This window comes from Ranitomeya imitator, chromosome 1 (genome assembly GCF_032444005.1).
Source record: "Ranitomeya imitator isolate aRanImi1 chromosome 1, aRanImi1.pri, whole genome shotgun sequence".
NCBI classification, from domain to species: Eukaryota; Metazoa; Chordata; class Amphibia; order Anura; family Dendrobatidae; genus Ranitomeya; species Ranitomeya imitator.
In genome coordinates this window covers 750,377,068-750,395,068 of record NC_091282.1, presented here as the reverse complement: position 1 = coordinate 750,395,068, position 18,001 = coordinate 750,377,068, and the positions used below count along the sequence as shown (strand labels likewise).

General features: G+C 44.9%; 1 protein-coding gene across 2 annotated transcripts in view; it reads left to right on the top strand.

Annotated features, from left to right (window-relative positions):
• Positions 1-18,001, top strand: part of TDRD9 (tudor domain containing 9) — a 405,241-nt gene that overhangs the window by 261,620 nt on the left and 125,620 nt on the right. For both annotated transcript variants that reach the window (XM_069734376.1, XM_069734388.1), the window contains 3 exons: positions 7,501-7,554; positions 7,669-7,782; positions 8,160-8,267. In XM_069734376.1, the coding sequence (XP_069590477.1) occupies positions 7,501-7,554; positions 7,669-7,782; positions 8,160-8,267 (276 nt within the window). The remainder of the gene's footprint in view (positions 1-7,500; positions 7,555-7,668; positions 7,783-8,159; positions 8,268-18,001) is intronic.

Genomic DNA, 18,001 nt, shown 5'->3' with positions numbered 1-18,001 from the left:
AGCTGGCTGTCATCTACCGCCCTCCAGAACTAGCCATCTCCACCTTTCTCGACCACTTCACCACCTGGCTACTTCAATTCCTCTCTGTTGACATCCCCACTATCATCATGGGTGATTTCAATATCCCCATTGACACTTTCACCTCAGCTGCCTCTAAATTTTTATCACTGACTGCCTCCTTTGGCCTCACTCAATGGTCCTCTGAGGCCACTCACAAAGATGGCCACAGGCAGGACCTCATCTTCACCTGCCTCTGCTCCCTTACTAATCTCATTAACACCCCTCCCTCACAACCTACTGACATATTCTTCCCTCTCCTCTCCTAATGTGCAACCCCCACTCCACAAACTCACTCACCCTCACAGAAATCTCAAACACCTCATTTAACAATCCCTCTCTGAGTCCCTTCTCCCTCTTACAGACATAGCCTCCCTTCATGACACAGATGCTGCTGCCACTTTATATAACGCCACAATAACAGCAACACTCGATTCGGCCGCCTTGCTCATGCATAGCAAAACTCGTACACTCAACCGGCAGCCCTGGCTGACCAGCCTGACCAAAGAATTAAGACGGGCTTCCAGGATCGCTGAGCGGAGATGGAAGCAATCCTGCTCTGCCGACCACTTCACTGCATACAAGCAGTCCCTCGCCAGCTTCAAGTCTGCGCTCACTGCCGCAAAACAAACTTACTTCTCATCTCTCATATCCTCCCTGTCTCACAACCCTAAACAGCTTTTCAACACGTTCAATTCTCTACTCCGTCCCCCAGCACCTTCTCCCTCCCCCCTCATTTCTGCTGAAGACTTCGCCTCTTTCTTTAAACAGAAGATCGATACGATCAGAGAAAGATTTGGCCCACAGCGCCCACTGCCCCTCTTAGCTGCTCAACCCTGCTCCTCCAAAACCAGCTTCTCCACCATGACAGAAGATCATCTCTCCACCCTCCTGTCAAGATCACACCTCACCACCTGCACGCTCGACCCGCTCCCGTCCCACCTCATCCCTAACCTTTCCACGGTCTTCATCCCAACCCTAACGCACCTCTTCAACCTCTCACTCACAACAGGTGCCTTCCCCTCATCCTTCAAGCATGCCAAGATCACACCTATCCTCAAAAAGCCCTCACTCGACCCATCCTCTGTGTCTAGCTATCGCCCGATATCTCTTCTCCCTTATGGCTACAAATTGCTGGAGCAACATGTCCATCTTGAACTGTCCTACCACTTCTCCTCCTGCTCCCTCTTTGATCGGTTACAATCTGGCTTCCGTTCCCATCACTCAACTGAAACTTCCCTAACTAAAGTCACCAATGACCTACTAACTGCCAGGAGCAAGCATTCAAAAAGAACCTGAAGACTCACCTCTTCCGACAAGCCTACAGCCTGCAGTGATCCTGAACTTACTGAACCGCCACACAACCTGCCCTACTCTCTCCTAGTGTTTCATCACCCATTCCCTGCAGACTGTGAGCCCTCGCGAGCAGGGTCCTCCCTCCTTATGTACACGTGTGCCTTGTTATTTGCTCATGTTTAATGTATTTGTCTATATTTGCCCTGTATTCACATGTAAAGTGCCATGGAATAAATGGCGCTATAAAAATGTATAATAATAATAATAAAAAATAGGAGGGAATGCGTATAACAGGCCTCTGCTCCATGGCTGTGAAAAGGCATCGATCCCGGCCGGGTCCTCTTGATTCAGTGAGTAAAAGGTTCTGACCTTTGCATTCTGTCTGGTTGCAAAATTGTCTACGTCTGGTCTTCCCCAATGACATGGCATAAGTCTCTGAACACCTCGTTGTTCAATTCCCATTCCGTTGACATGACTCTTTTCCTGCTTAGGAAGTCTGCAACCTGGTTTCTGGTACCCTCTAGATGTACCGCCAAGATTGAGAGTACTGTTATCTCTGCCCAACCGAAGAGGCGCTCTGCCAGCTGCTGCAGTGCCAAGTGTCTCGGACCACCCTGATGACTGAGGAAGGCTACTGCTGTTTTGTTGTCCGACAGTACTTTCACGTGTTTGTTTTTTACCCAGGACTGGGCTTAGGATAGGACTCTCCAGACCGCGAGTAGCTCTGTAGTTGGAGGACTCTCTGCTGTCTTTCAGACCCCATTGTCCCTGGTAATACTTTTCCTGGATATGTCCTCCCCAGCCTTGTTGACTTGCGTCTGTGGTGACTACGACTTCGGGAGAATTAATCCAAGCAACTCCTTTTCGCAGGTTTCTAGGAATTGTCCACCATTGTAAGGAAGTCTTTACTGGAGGGGACAGGTGTATTACCTTGTCCAGCGAACCCTGTCTTCTGTCCCAGGTTGCGAGTATCTCTTCTTGAAGTCGTCGAGAGTGAAACTGACTCCAGTTGACACAGGGTATGCAGGCCATCGTCAGCCCCAGGACCTTCATGACATCCCTGATGGAGACCTGTTTTTTTTGTGAACAGACGTATTGCGTTTACTATGCCGGACAATTTTTCTTCTGGTAGAAAGGACATTCTTACACTTAATTCTAGCATGACTCAGAGAAATTTTATTTTCTGTTTGGGTACTAGATCGAATTTTGACCAGTTTATGATCCACTCCAAATTCTGCAGTGTGGAGATCAAAGACTGACAGTCGGTCCTCAGCTGAACCACAGAGTCCGCCACTACTAAAAAGTCGTCCAGGTAAGGGACAACCTTGATGTCCCGACTCCTCAGGTAGGCCACCACCTCCACCATAATTTTTGTAAAAACCTGAGGGCTGAGGCTAGTCCAAACTGTAGGCAGAGAAACTGATAGTGGAAGATTCTGCCTTCCTTTTGTACTGCAAATCTGAGGTATTTTTGGTGGCCTGTGTAAATTGGGACGTGATAATACGCACTCTTTAGGTCTAAAGTACACATTACCATTCCTTTTACCTAAAAGGGGAATCGTGGACCTTATAGACTCCATTTTGAACCTCTTGTATTTCACCCATGTGTTTAGATGTCTGAGGTTTATGATTGTTCTTGATTCTCCGGAGGGTTTTATTATAATAATAATATAATCTTTATTTTTATAAAGCGCTAACATATTCCGCAGCGCTTTACAGTTTGCACACATTATTATTATGGAGAAAAGACTTGTATAGAAACTCTGTCCTAATTCCTGGGAAGGTACCGGAATGATTGCGGCTACTTTTCGGAGGTCCTGAATGTCTACCCACATGAGAGAGGTTAAAACGAGTGTGGGAGCTGGATATTAGGAATTTTTGTGGGGGTAAAGAGGAAAACTCTATTTTGAATCCCTGTGAGATCAGTTGCAGGATCCAAGGGCTTGTGGTAATCTACTTCCAACCCCCCAGGAACCTGGTTAGGCACCCCCCTACTCTGGTGGTGTAATTTTTTGTGATATCCTTAACTTGAACCTGAGAAAGTGGTCTCTTTACCTCTGGTTCTAGTATCCTCCCCCTCCTTTGGGATAGCTCCACCTCCCCTGTTTCTCTTTTCCCCTGTAGTCCGTTCTCTGATTAATCCGGGCCTACGAAAAAGGCTGAAATGTTTTGCCTTTCACTTCCGGAAACCCCCTTTTTTTTCATCTGAGGCCTTCTCTAAAATATCAAGAGTTGGACCAAATACTCTTCCACCTGAAAATGGGATAGCACAGAGCCTATTTTTGAAATGCATATTCCCTGACCAGTTTTTAAGCCAGATGGCTCTTCTGGCTGCGTTAGACAAGGATTGAGTCCTGGCTGTGAACCTCACTGATTCTGCAGAAGCGTCTGCTCGGACATCGGTTGCCGGTTTTAGAAGGGGTAGGGATTTAATATCTAGGGGTCTTGGATGATAGTTGATCTGCCAAATAATCTACCCATAAATGCATAGATCTCGCCACTGAAGTTGCTGCTATGTTTGCGCGTATAACAGCCAACAAACTCTCCCAGGCTCTTTTTAAGTACCCGTCTGCTTTCCGATCAATAGGCTCCTTTAGATTAGAGAAGTATTCAAAGGGAATGGCGGTTCTCTTGGAGACTCTGGCCAAAGGAATGTCTATTTTGGGAATGTCCTCCCAGTCCTTGACCTCCTCTGAGTCAAGTGGAAGACGAAGCTTAAAGTCTTTGGGAATAATCAGACGTTTTTCTGCCTCCTCCCATTTTTCCAAAATCATAGACCGAATATGGGAGTTCACTGGGAATACTTTTAAAGTTTGAGCACGTAATCCCCAAAACATCTCATCCTGCACTGAGCAAGTTGTTGGGGGTTCCTCAATCTTCATGGTGCGTCTTACTGCTCTTAGTAGCTTGTCAGTGTCCATAGACGAGAATAAGTACCTCTTCCCTCTTTCTGTTGGATCTCTATAGTCATCATCCTCCAGATCAGACACAGACAAAACTCCCTCAAAAGAAGAGACCGAATCTCTCATCCTTTTCCTGGACTGGCCTTCAGACTACATGGGTTGAGGAATAACTAGACCAGAAACGGATGCCTGCACCTCCTCTCTGATAATACCACTCATATTTGTCATCAGAGAGGCCTGTTCTTCTCCCACAATGTGGCTAGTGCATGCTTCACAAAGGGGTTTTTGCCACGAGTCTTTCAGTCTTATGGTGCAAATAGATATATAAGAATAAACAAGTGCACAGCCGTTAGAGAGGTGCCAGAGTAGGTTCCAGTACCATGAATAATAGCAAAAAACTCGGCACTCAGACTTAATCAGATAAAGTGATTTAATGGTGTCCACGGTAACTAACAGAAGAAACGTTTCGGCCTTATAGCCGGACCTTCATCAGTCACAATATTTGATCGTGAACGGAAGCTAGTGGACCCGAAAGATTGTGGGTTTTCATTAAGGTCATGTATATAGGTGGACAGAGCCAGTGTCTCGGGGATGGCCGAATCCGGCAGTATTGCCTTCTGTGGAATGGAGCCTGCGTGTCCTGGTCAGTGGAGGACGCGGTATCCACCGCAAGTCTGTGCGACCAAAAAAAAGAAATTCACGAATTGCTGGTTTCTGTTCATTCTGCCTAACAAAAGTTGGAATAAAAAGCAATCAAAAAATGTCATGTGCCCGAAAATGATAAAATAATAAAAACGGCAAAAAACAAAAACTCGCATGACTCTGCGGACCAAAATATGGAAAAATTATAGCTCTCAGAATGTGGTAACGCAAAAAATATTTTTTGCATTAAAAAGCGTCTTTTAGTGTGTGACAGCTCCCAAACTTAAAAACCCGCTATAAAAACTCGCTATAAATAGTTAATCAAAACCCCTCATTATCACCGCCTTAGGGAAAAATAATAAAATGAAAAAATTTATTTATTTCCATTTTCCCATTAGGGTTAAGATTGGGGCTAAAGTTAGGGTTAGGGTTGGGTCTAAAGTTAGGGTTAGGGTTGGGGCTAAAGTTAGGGTTAGGGTTGGGGCTAAAGTTAGGGTTACGGTTGGGGCTAAAGTTTAGGTTGGGGCTAAAGTTAGGGTTGGGTTAGGGTTTGGATACGTTTACGGTTGGGTTAGGGGTGTGTCAAGTTAGGGGTGTGTTGGGGTTTGGATTAGGTTTAGGGGTGTGTTCGGGTTAGGGGTGTGGTTAGGGTTGGCATTAGGTTTAGGGGTGTGTTGGGGTTAGGGGTGTGGTTAGGGTTGGATTAGGCTTAGGGGGTGTGTTGGGGTTAGGGTTGGAGTTAGAATTGGGAGGTTTCCACTGTTTAGGCACACCATGGGCTCTGCAGACGCAACATGATGTCCGATCTCAATCCATACAATTCTGTGTTGAAAAAGTAAAACTGCTCTTTCCTTTCCAAGCTCTGCCGTATGCCCAAACAGTGGTTTACCCCGACATATGGGGTATCAGCGTACTTGGGACAGATTGGACAACAACTTTTGGGGTCCAATTTCTGCTGTTTCCCATGGGAAAATACAAAACTAGGGGTAAAAAATAATTTTTGTGGGAAAAAAAAAAAACGATTTTTTATTTTCATGGCTCTGCGTTATAATATTTAGTGAAACACTTGGGGGTTCAAAGTGATAACCACAATCTAGATCAGTTCCTTGGGGGGGTCTAGTTTTCAATTATGGGGTCACTTGTGGGGGTTTCTACTGTTTAGGTACATCAGGGGCTCTGCAAACGCAATGTGACTCCCACAAACCATTCCATTAAAGTCTGCATTCCAAAACGCCACTAATTACCTTCTGAGATCTGCCATGCGCCCTAACAGTAATTTTCTCCTACATATTGGGTATCGGCGTACTCAGGAATAATTGCACAACAATGTTTGGGGTCCAATGTCTCCAGATACCCTAGGGAAAATACAAAATTTGGGGCTAAAAGATCATTTTTGTGGGAAAAAAAAGGATTTTTTAATTTTCACGGCTCTACAGTATAAGCTGCTGTGAAGCACTTGGGGGTTTAAAGTCCTCACCACACATCTAGATAGGTTCCTTAGGGGGTCTACTGTCGAAAATGTGGTCACTTTTCCACTGTTTAGGCACATCAGTGGCTCTCCAAATGAGACATGGCATCCCATCTCAACTCCAGCCAGTTTTGCATTGAAAAGTCAAATGGCGCTCCTTCCCTTCTGAGCTCTGCCATGTGCCCAAACAGTGGTTTACCCCCACATATGGGGGGTATCAGCGTACTCAGGACAAATTGTACAACAACTTTTGGGGTCCAATTTCTCCTGTTAGCCTTGGGAAAATAAAACAAATTGGATCAGAAGTAAATTTTTGTGAAAAAGTTAAATGTTCATTTTTTTTTAAACATTCCAAAAACTCCTGTGAGATACTTGAAGGGTTAATAAACTTCTTGAATGTGGTTTTGAGCACCTTGAGGAGTGCAGTTTTTAGAATGGTGCCACACTTGGGTATTTTCTATTATATAGACCCCTCGAAGTGACTACAAATGAGATGTGGTCCCTAAAAAAAAAAAATGGTGTTGTAAAAATGAGAAATTGCTGGTCAACTTTTAACCCTTATAACTCCCTAACAAAAAAATTTTGGTTCCAAAATTGTGCTGATGTAAAGTAGACATGTGGGAAATGTTACTTATTAAGTATTTTGTGTGACATATCTCTGTGATTTAAGGGCATGAAAATTCAAAGTTGGAAAATTGCAACATTTTCACAAACTCAAGTAATGTCAAGGAAATTTTACCACTAACATGAAGTACAATATGTCACGAGAAAACAATGTCATAATCACCGTAGCCATTGAAGTGTTCAAGAGTTATATCATCATAAAGGGACAGTGGTCCGAATTGTAAAAATTGGCCTGGTCATTAACGTGTTAACCACCCTTCGGTGTAAAGAGGTTAAGATCACTGCCCATATTTAGAGAAATTTTGACCGAATCTGAATATTTTGCTAGGATTGGCAAAATAACTATTTAAGCTGGTGCCTCGTGCCCCCCTCCATAAATTATCTTGAGAGGAGATGAGTTAGCTCTTTTGTTGTCCGGGAGCTAGGCCTCCAAACGTAGAAAACTTATCATGGATTATATGGTAAAAACTTTATGCTATACACCAATCTAATTAAAAAACAATTCTTGTAGGAAGAGCTGGAGTGGGGCAAGTCCAATTACTTCCAGATCAAAAGAATACGAGAGGCGAGTATAAAGTTTCAGTAATTACAGCAATTAATAAATAATTATGTTGGATTTGTTTTCTCTCTTTACAAATGGAATGGAAGTTGCTTGTTATTGATTTTTTTTTTTTTTTAGGTGGCTGCTTTATATGATGAGCTTAAAAAACGCATTGCCCAGCTCAACATGCATATCACTCATCAGCCACACGTGGATCCAGAGCACATGTACAAGCAGCGCTTTATTCTCCAGGTATGTAGTTACTTCTGTGAAGGGATGGGTGCATCAGACGTCATATCCTATCCAGGGTTTGCTTGGTTTCTTTAGGTTTAAACCTGCAGGGAATTATCTGACCCCACTGGAGCTCCTGGGATAGCGGCCATATTTTGTAATTTGATAATTGACAATTCGAGCTAATTCACACCACTGTATTTTCTTTTGGAAGTTTCCATCTAAACACAGGTCTCGTCCTGAAGTAGCAGCCTATACTGTTGGTTTCAGTCACAAGACCCTCAGTTTGGAAATTCCACGGAAGATAAACGTCATTGATTGTGTGGTCATGTGAATCGGTCATTAGTTGGTGCAGTTGCACCCCCTTGTTGTCAGGTTGTTGCCCCTCTATTTTTCAGGTTATAATGGCTGGAGCATTTTATCCCAATTATTTTACTTTTGGGCAATTGGATGAAGAAACTGGCGTTAAAGATCTCGGAGGCAAAGATCCTAAAACTACAGTTGTGGTGAGTACAGTTGTGATTTCCATATGTTCACGAAAGGCGTTGTCTCATGAAGAATGGCAGCCAACATGACTGTCAGCTGACATGCAGAGCAAGCTTTGTGTGGCCAAATGTTTCCCCTGTATTGGGGCACAAATGTAATAGATATAGAATAGATAGCCATGATTTACATAGACTTGCCTACTCGACAGATGTGGACGCTGAGAGTTTTATAGAGTGGATCTCCAAGGAATCCACCAGATTGATACTGTGTTTCTTTTGTATTCTCTTAATGTTTTCTATTAAAAGCACATTTGTTTAGGAGTGTGGACCTGTCCTCATACATGGGTAAACTGTCTTTACTTAGGGTAGCAAATTGTTCTGTTTTAGGGTTAATTCACAAAATGTGAGTTTTATAATCCAAACGAACAGCTCCTTATATACTAGAAATGGTTTTATTTTGGCTCGCAAGACCCCCAGTCAGACCTGGATCTGCAACTGTAATAGGGATGGAAAATGCTGCCATGTGGCCCTTTTGAGGACCGTTAGTTCATTCAGTCTAATTGAGACAAATATGTATATCCCTAATATATTAAGTTATCCATAGGGCAATCTCTGGGACCCCACATATTAGGGCTCAAGAGCCATGCTCTGCCGATCCTGAACTTGAATGCTGTGGAGGTGCTCATGGTCTATAGGACCGCCAGAGAAAGCCAAGTATAGTTCTACGGTACTTGTGGCAGGCCCATAGAGGCTTAATGGTGTGGAGGTTGTTTGTGCACCCCTGCTCTGCTGAAAACTGTCTCCGCGGAGCTTCATTCTCTGGAAACAAGACATAGTAGTGACAAAGCCAAGCAAAAAAAAATGCTACTTCAGACCTCCTGTTGGTGGTTCTCAGAATTAACCCCTTTCTGACATCAGATGTAAAGATCCATCCATGTGACCTGGGCCAATTTGACCATGGACGGATCATTACGTCATCGCAATCGCCTGCGCACATGGGTGGTGTTGGTGTTGTGACGACATCCGGGTCACCAGAGCGAGGAAACTTGCTGATCATGGGCAGTGCATGATCAGCAACTCTCTGTCGGTGCGAAGCTGACATCTTCTATGGCATGGCGATGCTGCTTCATCTGCATGCTATATAAGGCTACGTTCAGACTAGCGTTGTGCTAGTGTGCATTGGGTTAGCGTCGGGCGACGCAGCGGCGACGCACGCGTCATGCGCCCCTATGTTTAACATGGGGGACGCATGCGTTTTTGTTTGTTGCGTTTTGCGACAAATGCGTCTTTTTTGCCACAAGCGTCGGACCAAGAAAACGCAACAAGTTGCATTTTTCTTGCGTCCGATTTTCGGCAAAAAACAACGCAGCGGCGCACAACGCTAGTCTGAACGTAGCCTAAGCGATCAGCCTGCAGAAATTATTGTCCCATAGTGGAACTAAGTAAAAAAGTTAGAAAAAGGTTTTAAAAAAGTAAATAATTGAAAAAATATTTAAAAATAAAAATCAATATACTATCTCTGAATAAATATTTGAATGAAAAAAATATAAAAACAATAAAAGTACACCTATTTGGTATTGCCTCGTCTGCAACGTCCCTCGTGACCTATAAAACTGTCCCACTAATTAACCCCTTTAGTGAACACCATTAAAAGGCAAAAAACAATGCTTTATCATACCGCCAAACAAAAAGTGGAATAACATGCTATCAAAAAGACGGATAAAAATAAACATGGTACCGCTGAAAAACAAGGTGCCTAACAGCCTAATTATTTTCATATAAATGAGGTATTGCTGTAATCTTACTGACCCGAAGAATATAACTGCTTTATCAATTTTACCACACACGGAACGGGTATAGATGCCCCCCACCCTCCACCCCCCAAAAAAATTAACGAATTGCTGTTTCTCTTACCCCCATGACGGCACCACGGAGAGAGGGATCCACCCTCAGGGACAGGAAACCCACAGGTTAAAAAGGCGGAACCTCTCTTCCACCTCAGTTCGGTTTCCTGTCCCTGACGGGGAACCTACAGGTGAACACATCTGCATCGCGGGATACCGGGGACCATCTGGCCGGATTCAAGCAGCGGGGGCCCCTGCCACGGTCTAGGTGGATCTTCGTCCCCGAGGGCACAATCCGGGGTCGGCGGGCCCTGAGTAGGTGCAGGGAAGAGGCAGTGAAGAGGAATCCGATCTGCCTCTTCCATTTTATCATGCGACCGGTAATAGGTAGCGGCGGCTACCTGGTAAATTACCGCCGGTCTGGGGGATGGTGGCGGCGGCCACCGACAGGAACAGCCGATATGAAGGCTGCGGCGGCACTTCGACACCCCCAGGCACCGGCGGCCAGCATGGCGTGCAGCAGAGGCTCCAGTGGCGCGTGAGACTGGCCGCAGGTTAGTGCGCAGGCGCGGCGGGAGTACTTCCGGGTCAGCGCAGGGGCGCCTGGAAACCGGAAGTTAGGTGCTGCGGGTGGGGAATTTAAACAGCTGAACAGCCTGGAATCGCTGCTCAGCTATTTTCACCATGAGTGGATCAGCGCAACCTGCAGAAGAAATTCTGCAACCCCTACCGAAAAAACGGTCGCAGCAGGACCCGCAACCTCAGCCTACTCGGCGCCACAGCTCTGGATCACAACGCAGCAGAGGCTCCAGTGGATCCACAAGGAAGGCAACGGTTCAAATTAAGGACACCTCTCCAAGACCTGAACCAGTACCTCCCTCATATCAGGAGGGTAAGTGAACGCCGTGAAAGTACATACTCTAAATAGGGTTTTATTGTGTCCCTAGGGAAAGAAATGTATGGGGAAAACTAAGCATAAAGTGTGTGCAATCTGCTCTGCAGATTTACCTACCACATGGGTCAAAAAACTCTGTGCGATTTGCATAGAGAGAACTTTAAGTGAAGAATCCCCAAGATTTGCATCTGGCCTTAAAGAACTAATTAAATCTCAGGTGGAAGATGCGTTGAAAAACTCAAAAAGCCTTAAAAGGAAACTCAAATCGAGACGTAAATCCCCGGATCCCAGTTCTAGTGAGGAACACAGTATCCAATATAGTTCTGATAGTTCCCTGTCCTCTTCATCATCTTTGACATGTGGTCGTAACTGTTTCCCTATAGAATAAACATATGCGCTAATAAAGGTTAGAACAACTATGAGGCTAGCAGACACTCGGTCTAAAAAAAAACGGCGTCAGCGTCTTAGAGCATAGAAAACGTCGGGCATTTCCGTTGAATGAAAAAATACAGACCCTAATAAAAGAACGAGTGGAAGAGGCCAGACAAGAAAGTCCTCCTAGCTCCAAATAGGAAATATCCGTTCGACGACCCTGCATGTTCTTCTTGGGGAAAAAGCACCAAAAACAGATGTCGCTATTGCGAAGGCCTCTTAAGAAATTTGCGTTACCCTTTGAGGATATGGGGACCCTTAAGGACCCTATGGACAAGAAGGCCGAGGTGTTCTTAAAAGGCTCCTGGGAAGCAGCTAGCGGGGGTTTAAAACCAGGAATAGCCGCTACATGCACGGCAAGAGCATTGATGGTGTGGCTGGACCACCTAGAGTCTCAATTGAGGAACAAAACCTCACGGGAAACAATATTGGATTCCGTGTCGGTAATGAGGGGTGCTGCTGCATATTTGGCAGACGCTTCAGACCTACAAACAAAAGCAAAATTATGCTCCATACCATGTGAGGGAGAATTTTTGTTTAGGCCTACCCTAGATGACATCCTCGAGAAAGCCGTAGACAAAAAGAAAGCCTTCCCAGGTTTTCTTAACCAATCTTACAAACGGCCCTTTCTGGGTAGGAAGTTCATGCGTAATCGCCCCCCCAAAAAACAAAAAGGATGGGAAGATAAAAGATTTAAAGGCAGAGGCTTCATGTTTAACAAACCGGACAACAAGAAGCAATCCCAATGAAGGTGCGCCCCAGGTGGGAGGAAGACTAACATACTTCCTTCAAGCCTGGGAAAAAATATAAGGGAGCGAGTGGACACTGAGTATAATAAGGACAGGTCTAAAATTGAAATTTCATACAATGCCACGCAACCATTTTGTGTTAACACCACAGAGAAAATCAGAGGTCGAACAACTGGCCCTACACAAAGAAATATACAGTCTCCTCGCAAAGAATGTCCTACAGGAAGTCCCATAACAGGAGAAAGATACAGGTTTTTATTCTCCTCTTTTTCTCCGAACAAAGCCAGATGGGACATTCAGAACGATAATAAACCTGAAAAAATTGAACAAATATCTAGTGACCCAAAGTTTCAAGATGGAAACAATAAAAACCTGTGTCAGATCCCTTCATCCGTCTTGTTTCATGACTGTAGTCGATCTGAAAGACGCATACTATCATGTGCCTATCCATCCCAGTTACCAGAAATACCTCAGGGTGGTGGTGATAATGCAAGGGGAACTGAAACATTATCAGTTCAGAGCTCTCCCATTCGGCCTTGCTATAGCCCCGAGAGTATTTACGAAACTGATGGCAGAAGTGATGGCCCTTATAAGGGAGCAAAACGTGCTAATAGTCCCATATCTGGACGATCGATCTCCTGGTAGTGGGCAGATCCTCACACCATTGCAGTCAGCAGCTAGACAATGTGATGACAGCCTTGTCAAATTTGTGTTGGATGTTGAATCTAGAAAAATCCCAAATTATTCCAGTACAAATACAACAGTACTTAGGAATAATGATAGATTCGACAAAACAAGAATGTCGTCTTCCAGGGACGAAAGTTACCAACATGATACAACTAATAACTCAAATAAGGCTTTCTCCAGTTATCACTTTACGAAAGGCAATGTTTGTGTTAGGGTCAATGACAGCCTGTATGCCAGCAGTCCAATGGGCCCAGTACCACTCCAGAGATTTCCAGTGGGAAATACTAGAAGCACAACTACGATTAAAAGGGGATTTAGAAAAGCGCTTGAAAAGCTCCTCACGAACAATGTTACGTAGGTTGGTGGATAAACCCAACCAACTTAACCCAGCGGGTTCCATGAGTATGGCCAGTTTCGGTAACCCTAACCACGGATGCGAGCCCATGCGGTTGGGGGGCTCATCTAAAAGATCAAATTGCCCAAAGCCCTTGGTCAGAAACAGAAAAACTCTGTTCATCGAACATGAAAGAACTCTTGGCGGTAAAATACGCACTCAAACACTTCCTAGTTTTCCTCCGTTCCCATCATGTAAGAGTACTATCAGACAACAGGGTGGTGGTGGCATACCTCAATCACAAGGGGGGGAACAAGGTCCCGCTCGTTGAAGGAAGTGACAAAATCTATCCTGACATTGGCAGAAACCAATCGATCTTCTCTGTCAGCCCTTAACATCAAAGGGACAGAGAACCAGGCGGCAGATTTTTTAAGCAGAACACAGTTAAGACAAGGGGAATGGGAGTTGAACCAAGAGATTCAACTGCATTGTAGCTTACTGGGGAGTACCGGAAATAGATTTATTCGCAAACGATCTAAACCGGAAAACACAGGCATTTTGCTCAATCGACCCACGAGGGAACCCACTGACCCTAGATGCTTTTCTGATTCCCTGGAACTTCCAACTGGCTTATGCCTTTCCTCCGATAGCATTAATTCCATTAGTTCTGAAGAAAATCCGGGAGGACAGGGCGAGAGTGATTATGATAGCCCCGTTCTGGCCAAAGAGAGTGTGGTTTCCATGGTTACGCTTGATGTCTGTAACAGAGCCATGGGTTCTCCCGGACATCCCAAATCTTCTACGCCAAGGGCCAATAAATCATCCACAAGTAAAAAACCTACACATGACAGCATGGAATTTGAGAGGGAACTTTTAGCAAAGAGGGGGTTTTCTTCAAATTTAATTTTAACACTCTTGTCCAGTAGGGAACCAGTAACTACCAGAGCATATGGCAAGGTCTGGAAGAAGTTCCTCTCTAATCCAAATGTCAGTGTGTCCGAGAAAATCCCAATTAAGGAAGTGCTAGAATTCCTTCAGAAAGGATTAGAAAAAGGGTTAGCAACAAGTACCCTTAAGGTTCAAATTGCAGCATTAGGTGCCTTATACAACTGTGACCTAGCAGGGAATCACTGGATAAAAAGGTTTGTAAAAGCCTCAATTAGGTCTAAACCAGTCATACACCACACTTCGCCTCCATGGGACCTAAACCTGGTACTTTCTGCACTCACAAAAGCGCCTATGGAACCCTTATCTCAAGCTTCCTTAAAGATAATCTCCCTGAAAACCTCTCTCCTGGTAGCATTAACCTCAGGACGCAGAATCTGTGACTTGCAGGCTCTCTCAGCTTACCTGCCTCTAACTCAGATACTAGAGGATAGAGTAGTCCTTAGGACTGACCCGTCTTACCTGCCCAAGGTAGCATCACGTTTTCATAGATCTCAGCAAATATCCTTACCATCGTTTTGCCCAAATCCCAAAAGCGAAAATGAGAAGTCCCTACACACACTAGACCTTAAGAGATGCTTGACCCAATATATATCAGCCACAAGGGAGTGTAGGGAAGGCAGGTCTGTTTGTTTGTTTTCAGGGTCCAAATGAAGGGCACAAAGCGTCAAAAGCAACATTGGCGAGATGGGTAAGGGAGGCCATCACTTTAGCATACGCCTCGTCCAATGAAGTCGCTCCAGAAGGGATTAAAGCTCATTCAACCAGATCGGTATCAACCTCTTGGGCAGAGCGGGCAGGAGCATCGATTGACCAGATATGTAGAGCAGCCACTTGGTCTTCTCCCTCTACATTTTTCATACACTACCAACTGGACCTATCCTGCTCTTCAGTCCTAACCTTTGGTAGGAGGGTTCTGGAGGCAGTAATCCCACCCTAATATACATTCTATGAAATTCTCTCCGTGGTGCCGTCATGGGGGTAAGAGAATATCGTAGTTACTCACCAATAACGGTATTTCTCTGATCCCATGAAGGCACCCGTATATTCCCTCCCTTTCATGTGTGGGTGTGCACACTACTAATTTTTAGTCACGAGGTATCGCAAAAAAAAAGGAAAAATTTAATTATCTTGTTGTTTAATAACCATTTAAGTTACAGCTAATGTCCTGTCAAGGCTCTATAAACCAAACTGAGGTGGAAGAGAGGTCCCGCTTTTTAACCTGTGGGTTTCCTGTCCCTGAGGGCGGATCCCTCTCTCCGTGGTGCCGTCATGGCATCAGAGAAATACCGTTATCGGTGAGTAACTACGATATTTTTGTTAATTCTGTCTCCCAAACATCTGAATAGAAAGTGATCAATAAATGTCTTGTGCCCAAAAATGGTGTCAATAAAAACGTCAGCTCGTTCCGCAAAAAAACCTCACATGACTCTGTGGGCCAAAATATAGAGAAATGATAGCTCTCGAAATGTGCTGATGCAAAAAATATTTTTTGCAATAAAAAGCGTCTTTTAGTGTGTGACAGCGGCCAAACATAAAAACTCGCTATAAGGTCTCTTTCACACGTCCTGATATTTTCGGTACCAGAGATGTCGGTGTCCGTTTCTGTAATAAAAATCAGCAAAGGGTTGAAAGCCAACCAACCTCTTGCAAAAAAGGGGAGTACCCACAGATTCAAAAATAAATAGCAAGAAAAGGGACCTAAAACATAACATTTAATATACCTATTAAAATGACCTGACACAACATACGTAGACAAACATGTGCATTACTAACAGTTGGTCAAACAATAACCTAATAGTTAAAAGAAATCAGAATGATGGTACTCAAAGCAGAATAATTCTCTCTGATTCAAAAAAATGCTTATTCAGCTAACATGACTTATCCAAACTCCGCAAAAAAGCTGAAAAAATATCAATACTGCTGTCAGTACCAATATACTTTGGCTCAAATATGTGAAACAATTCAGTACCACTGATGATCACTCATAATGTACTTGCAAAAGTAAAGATAAGAGGTGCATAATATAATATGGAACAATCTCACCGGTTCATGGAGATGCCGATAATGGATGCACCCTGCCATTTAGTCAGGGATCCAACAAATCGATGCATAACTCCATAGACCAGGGGTGGGCAATTAATTTTGCCATGGGACCGCATGAGAAAGTGGGATGGTTTTAGAGGGCCGAACTAATATAATTACCGTATTTTTCGGAGTATAAGACGCACCAAACCATAAGGCGCTCCCCAAATTTGGGGTTAAAATGGCAGAAAAAAAAGATTTTTTTATAAGATGGGGGTCCGTCTTATTGTCCGAATTTACAGTATCTTACGGTAAGATTCTTACCTGAGGGCTGGCGGTTGCAGAGCAGGGTCACAGGAGGCATGGTGTTGGCAGAGGTGGGGTGATGTGGTGTGGCGTGCACTTGAGCAGGGTCCCTTCCTGCTTAGGCGGGCGACGCCACGGCCTGGTGTCCATGGGGGGGTTGCAGCAGTGGTGGTGCGGCGGCAGAGGTGCGGTATGGCGTGCGCAGGGTCCCTTACACCGGTGAGGTGACGCAGCGGCCAGGAATGCGATGTGTGCACCAGAGCCGGGTTGAATATCGGTGGCGGCGGCCATCTTCCCGAGGCCGCGCATGCGCAGATGGACTGCTCTGCTTCACGGGGCTTCAGGAAAATGGCCACGGGAGGCCGCGCGTGCGCAGATGGAGATCGCGGCGGCCATTTTCCTGAAGCCAAGATCTAAATCTGCAATCTTGGCTTCAGGAAAATGGCCGCCGTGATCTCCATCTGCGCACGCGCGGCCTCCTGCGGCCATTTTCCTGAAGCCCCGTGAAGCAGAGCACTCCATCTGCGCACGCGCGGCCTCGGGAAGATGGCCGCCGCCACCGATGAATAGGTAATCAACCCGGCTCTGCTCCTCCTCAGAAAACAGCTGGCCGAGCGGTGCCGAGGGCGGCTGTCAGAAGTGACAGCTAGCTGGCGGGCCGCTTAAAATCATCAGGCGGGCCGGATGCGGCCCGCGGGCCGCATCTTGCCCAGGTCTGCCATAAACCATTCCTATTCAGGACCACCTCCCTATGCGTTTCATCCCAAAAAAAGGGGGGAATCATCAGGGGATAGGACGGTCAAGAAGTGGTCTTGATGATGAAATACTCAGCCATCATTAGTGTTCACATAGAGCCTATCAACATAAGCAGGGTGCATCCCTTATGTGGCATCTTCATGAACCGGTAAGATTGTTCCATATCATATAATGCACCCCTTATCTTTACTTTTGCAAGTACATTACAATACCCGTCACTGCCGCTGGCACTCGGACCGTAGCGTTCAGCTACATAGAAATACAGTTAGGGCCATATATATTTGGACAGAGACAACATTTTTCTAATTTTGGTTATAGACATTACCACAATGAATTTTAAACAAAACAATTCAGATGCAGTTGAAGTTCAGACTTTCAGCTTTCATTTGAGGGTATTCACATTAAAATTTGATGAAGGGTTTAGGAGTTTCAGCTCCTTAACATGTACCACCCTGTTTTTAAAGAGTCCAAAAGTAATTGGACAGTTGACGTTAAGGCTATTTCATGGACAGGTGTGGGCAATCCCTTCGTTATGCCATTCTCATTTAAGCAGATAAAATGCCTGGAGTTGATTTGAGGTGTGGTGCTTGCATTTGGAAGGTTTTGCTGTGAAGTAAACATGCGGTCAAAGGAGCTCTCCATGCAGGTGAAACAAGCCATCTTTAAGCTGTGAAAACAGCAGAAAAAAACATCCGAGAAATTGCTACAATATTAGGAGTGGCAAAATCTACAGTTTGGTACATCCTGAGAAAGAAAGAAAGCACTGGTGAACTCATCAATGC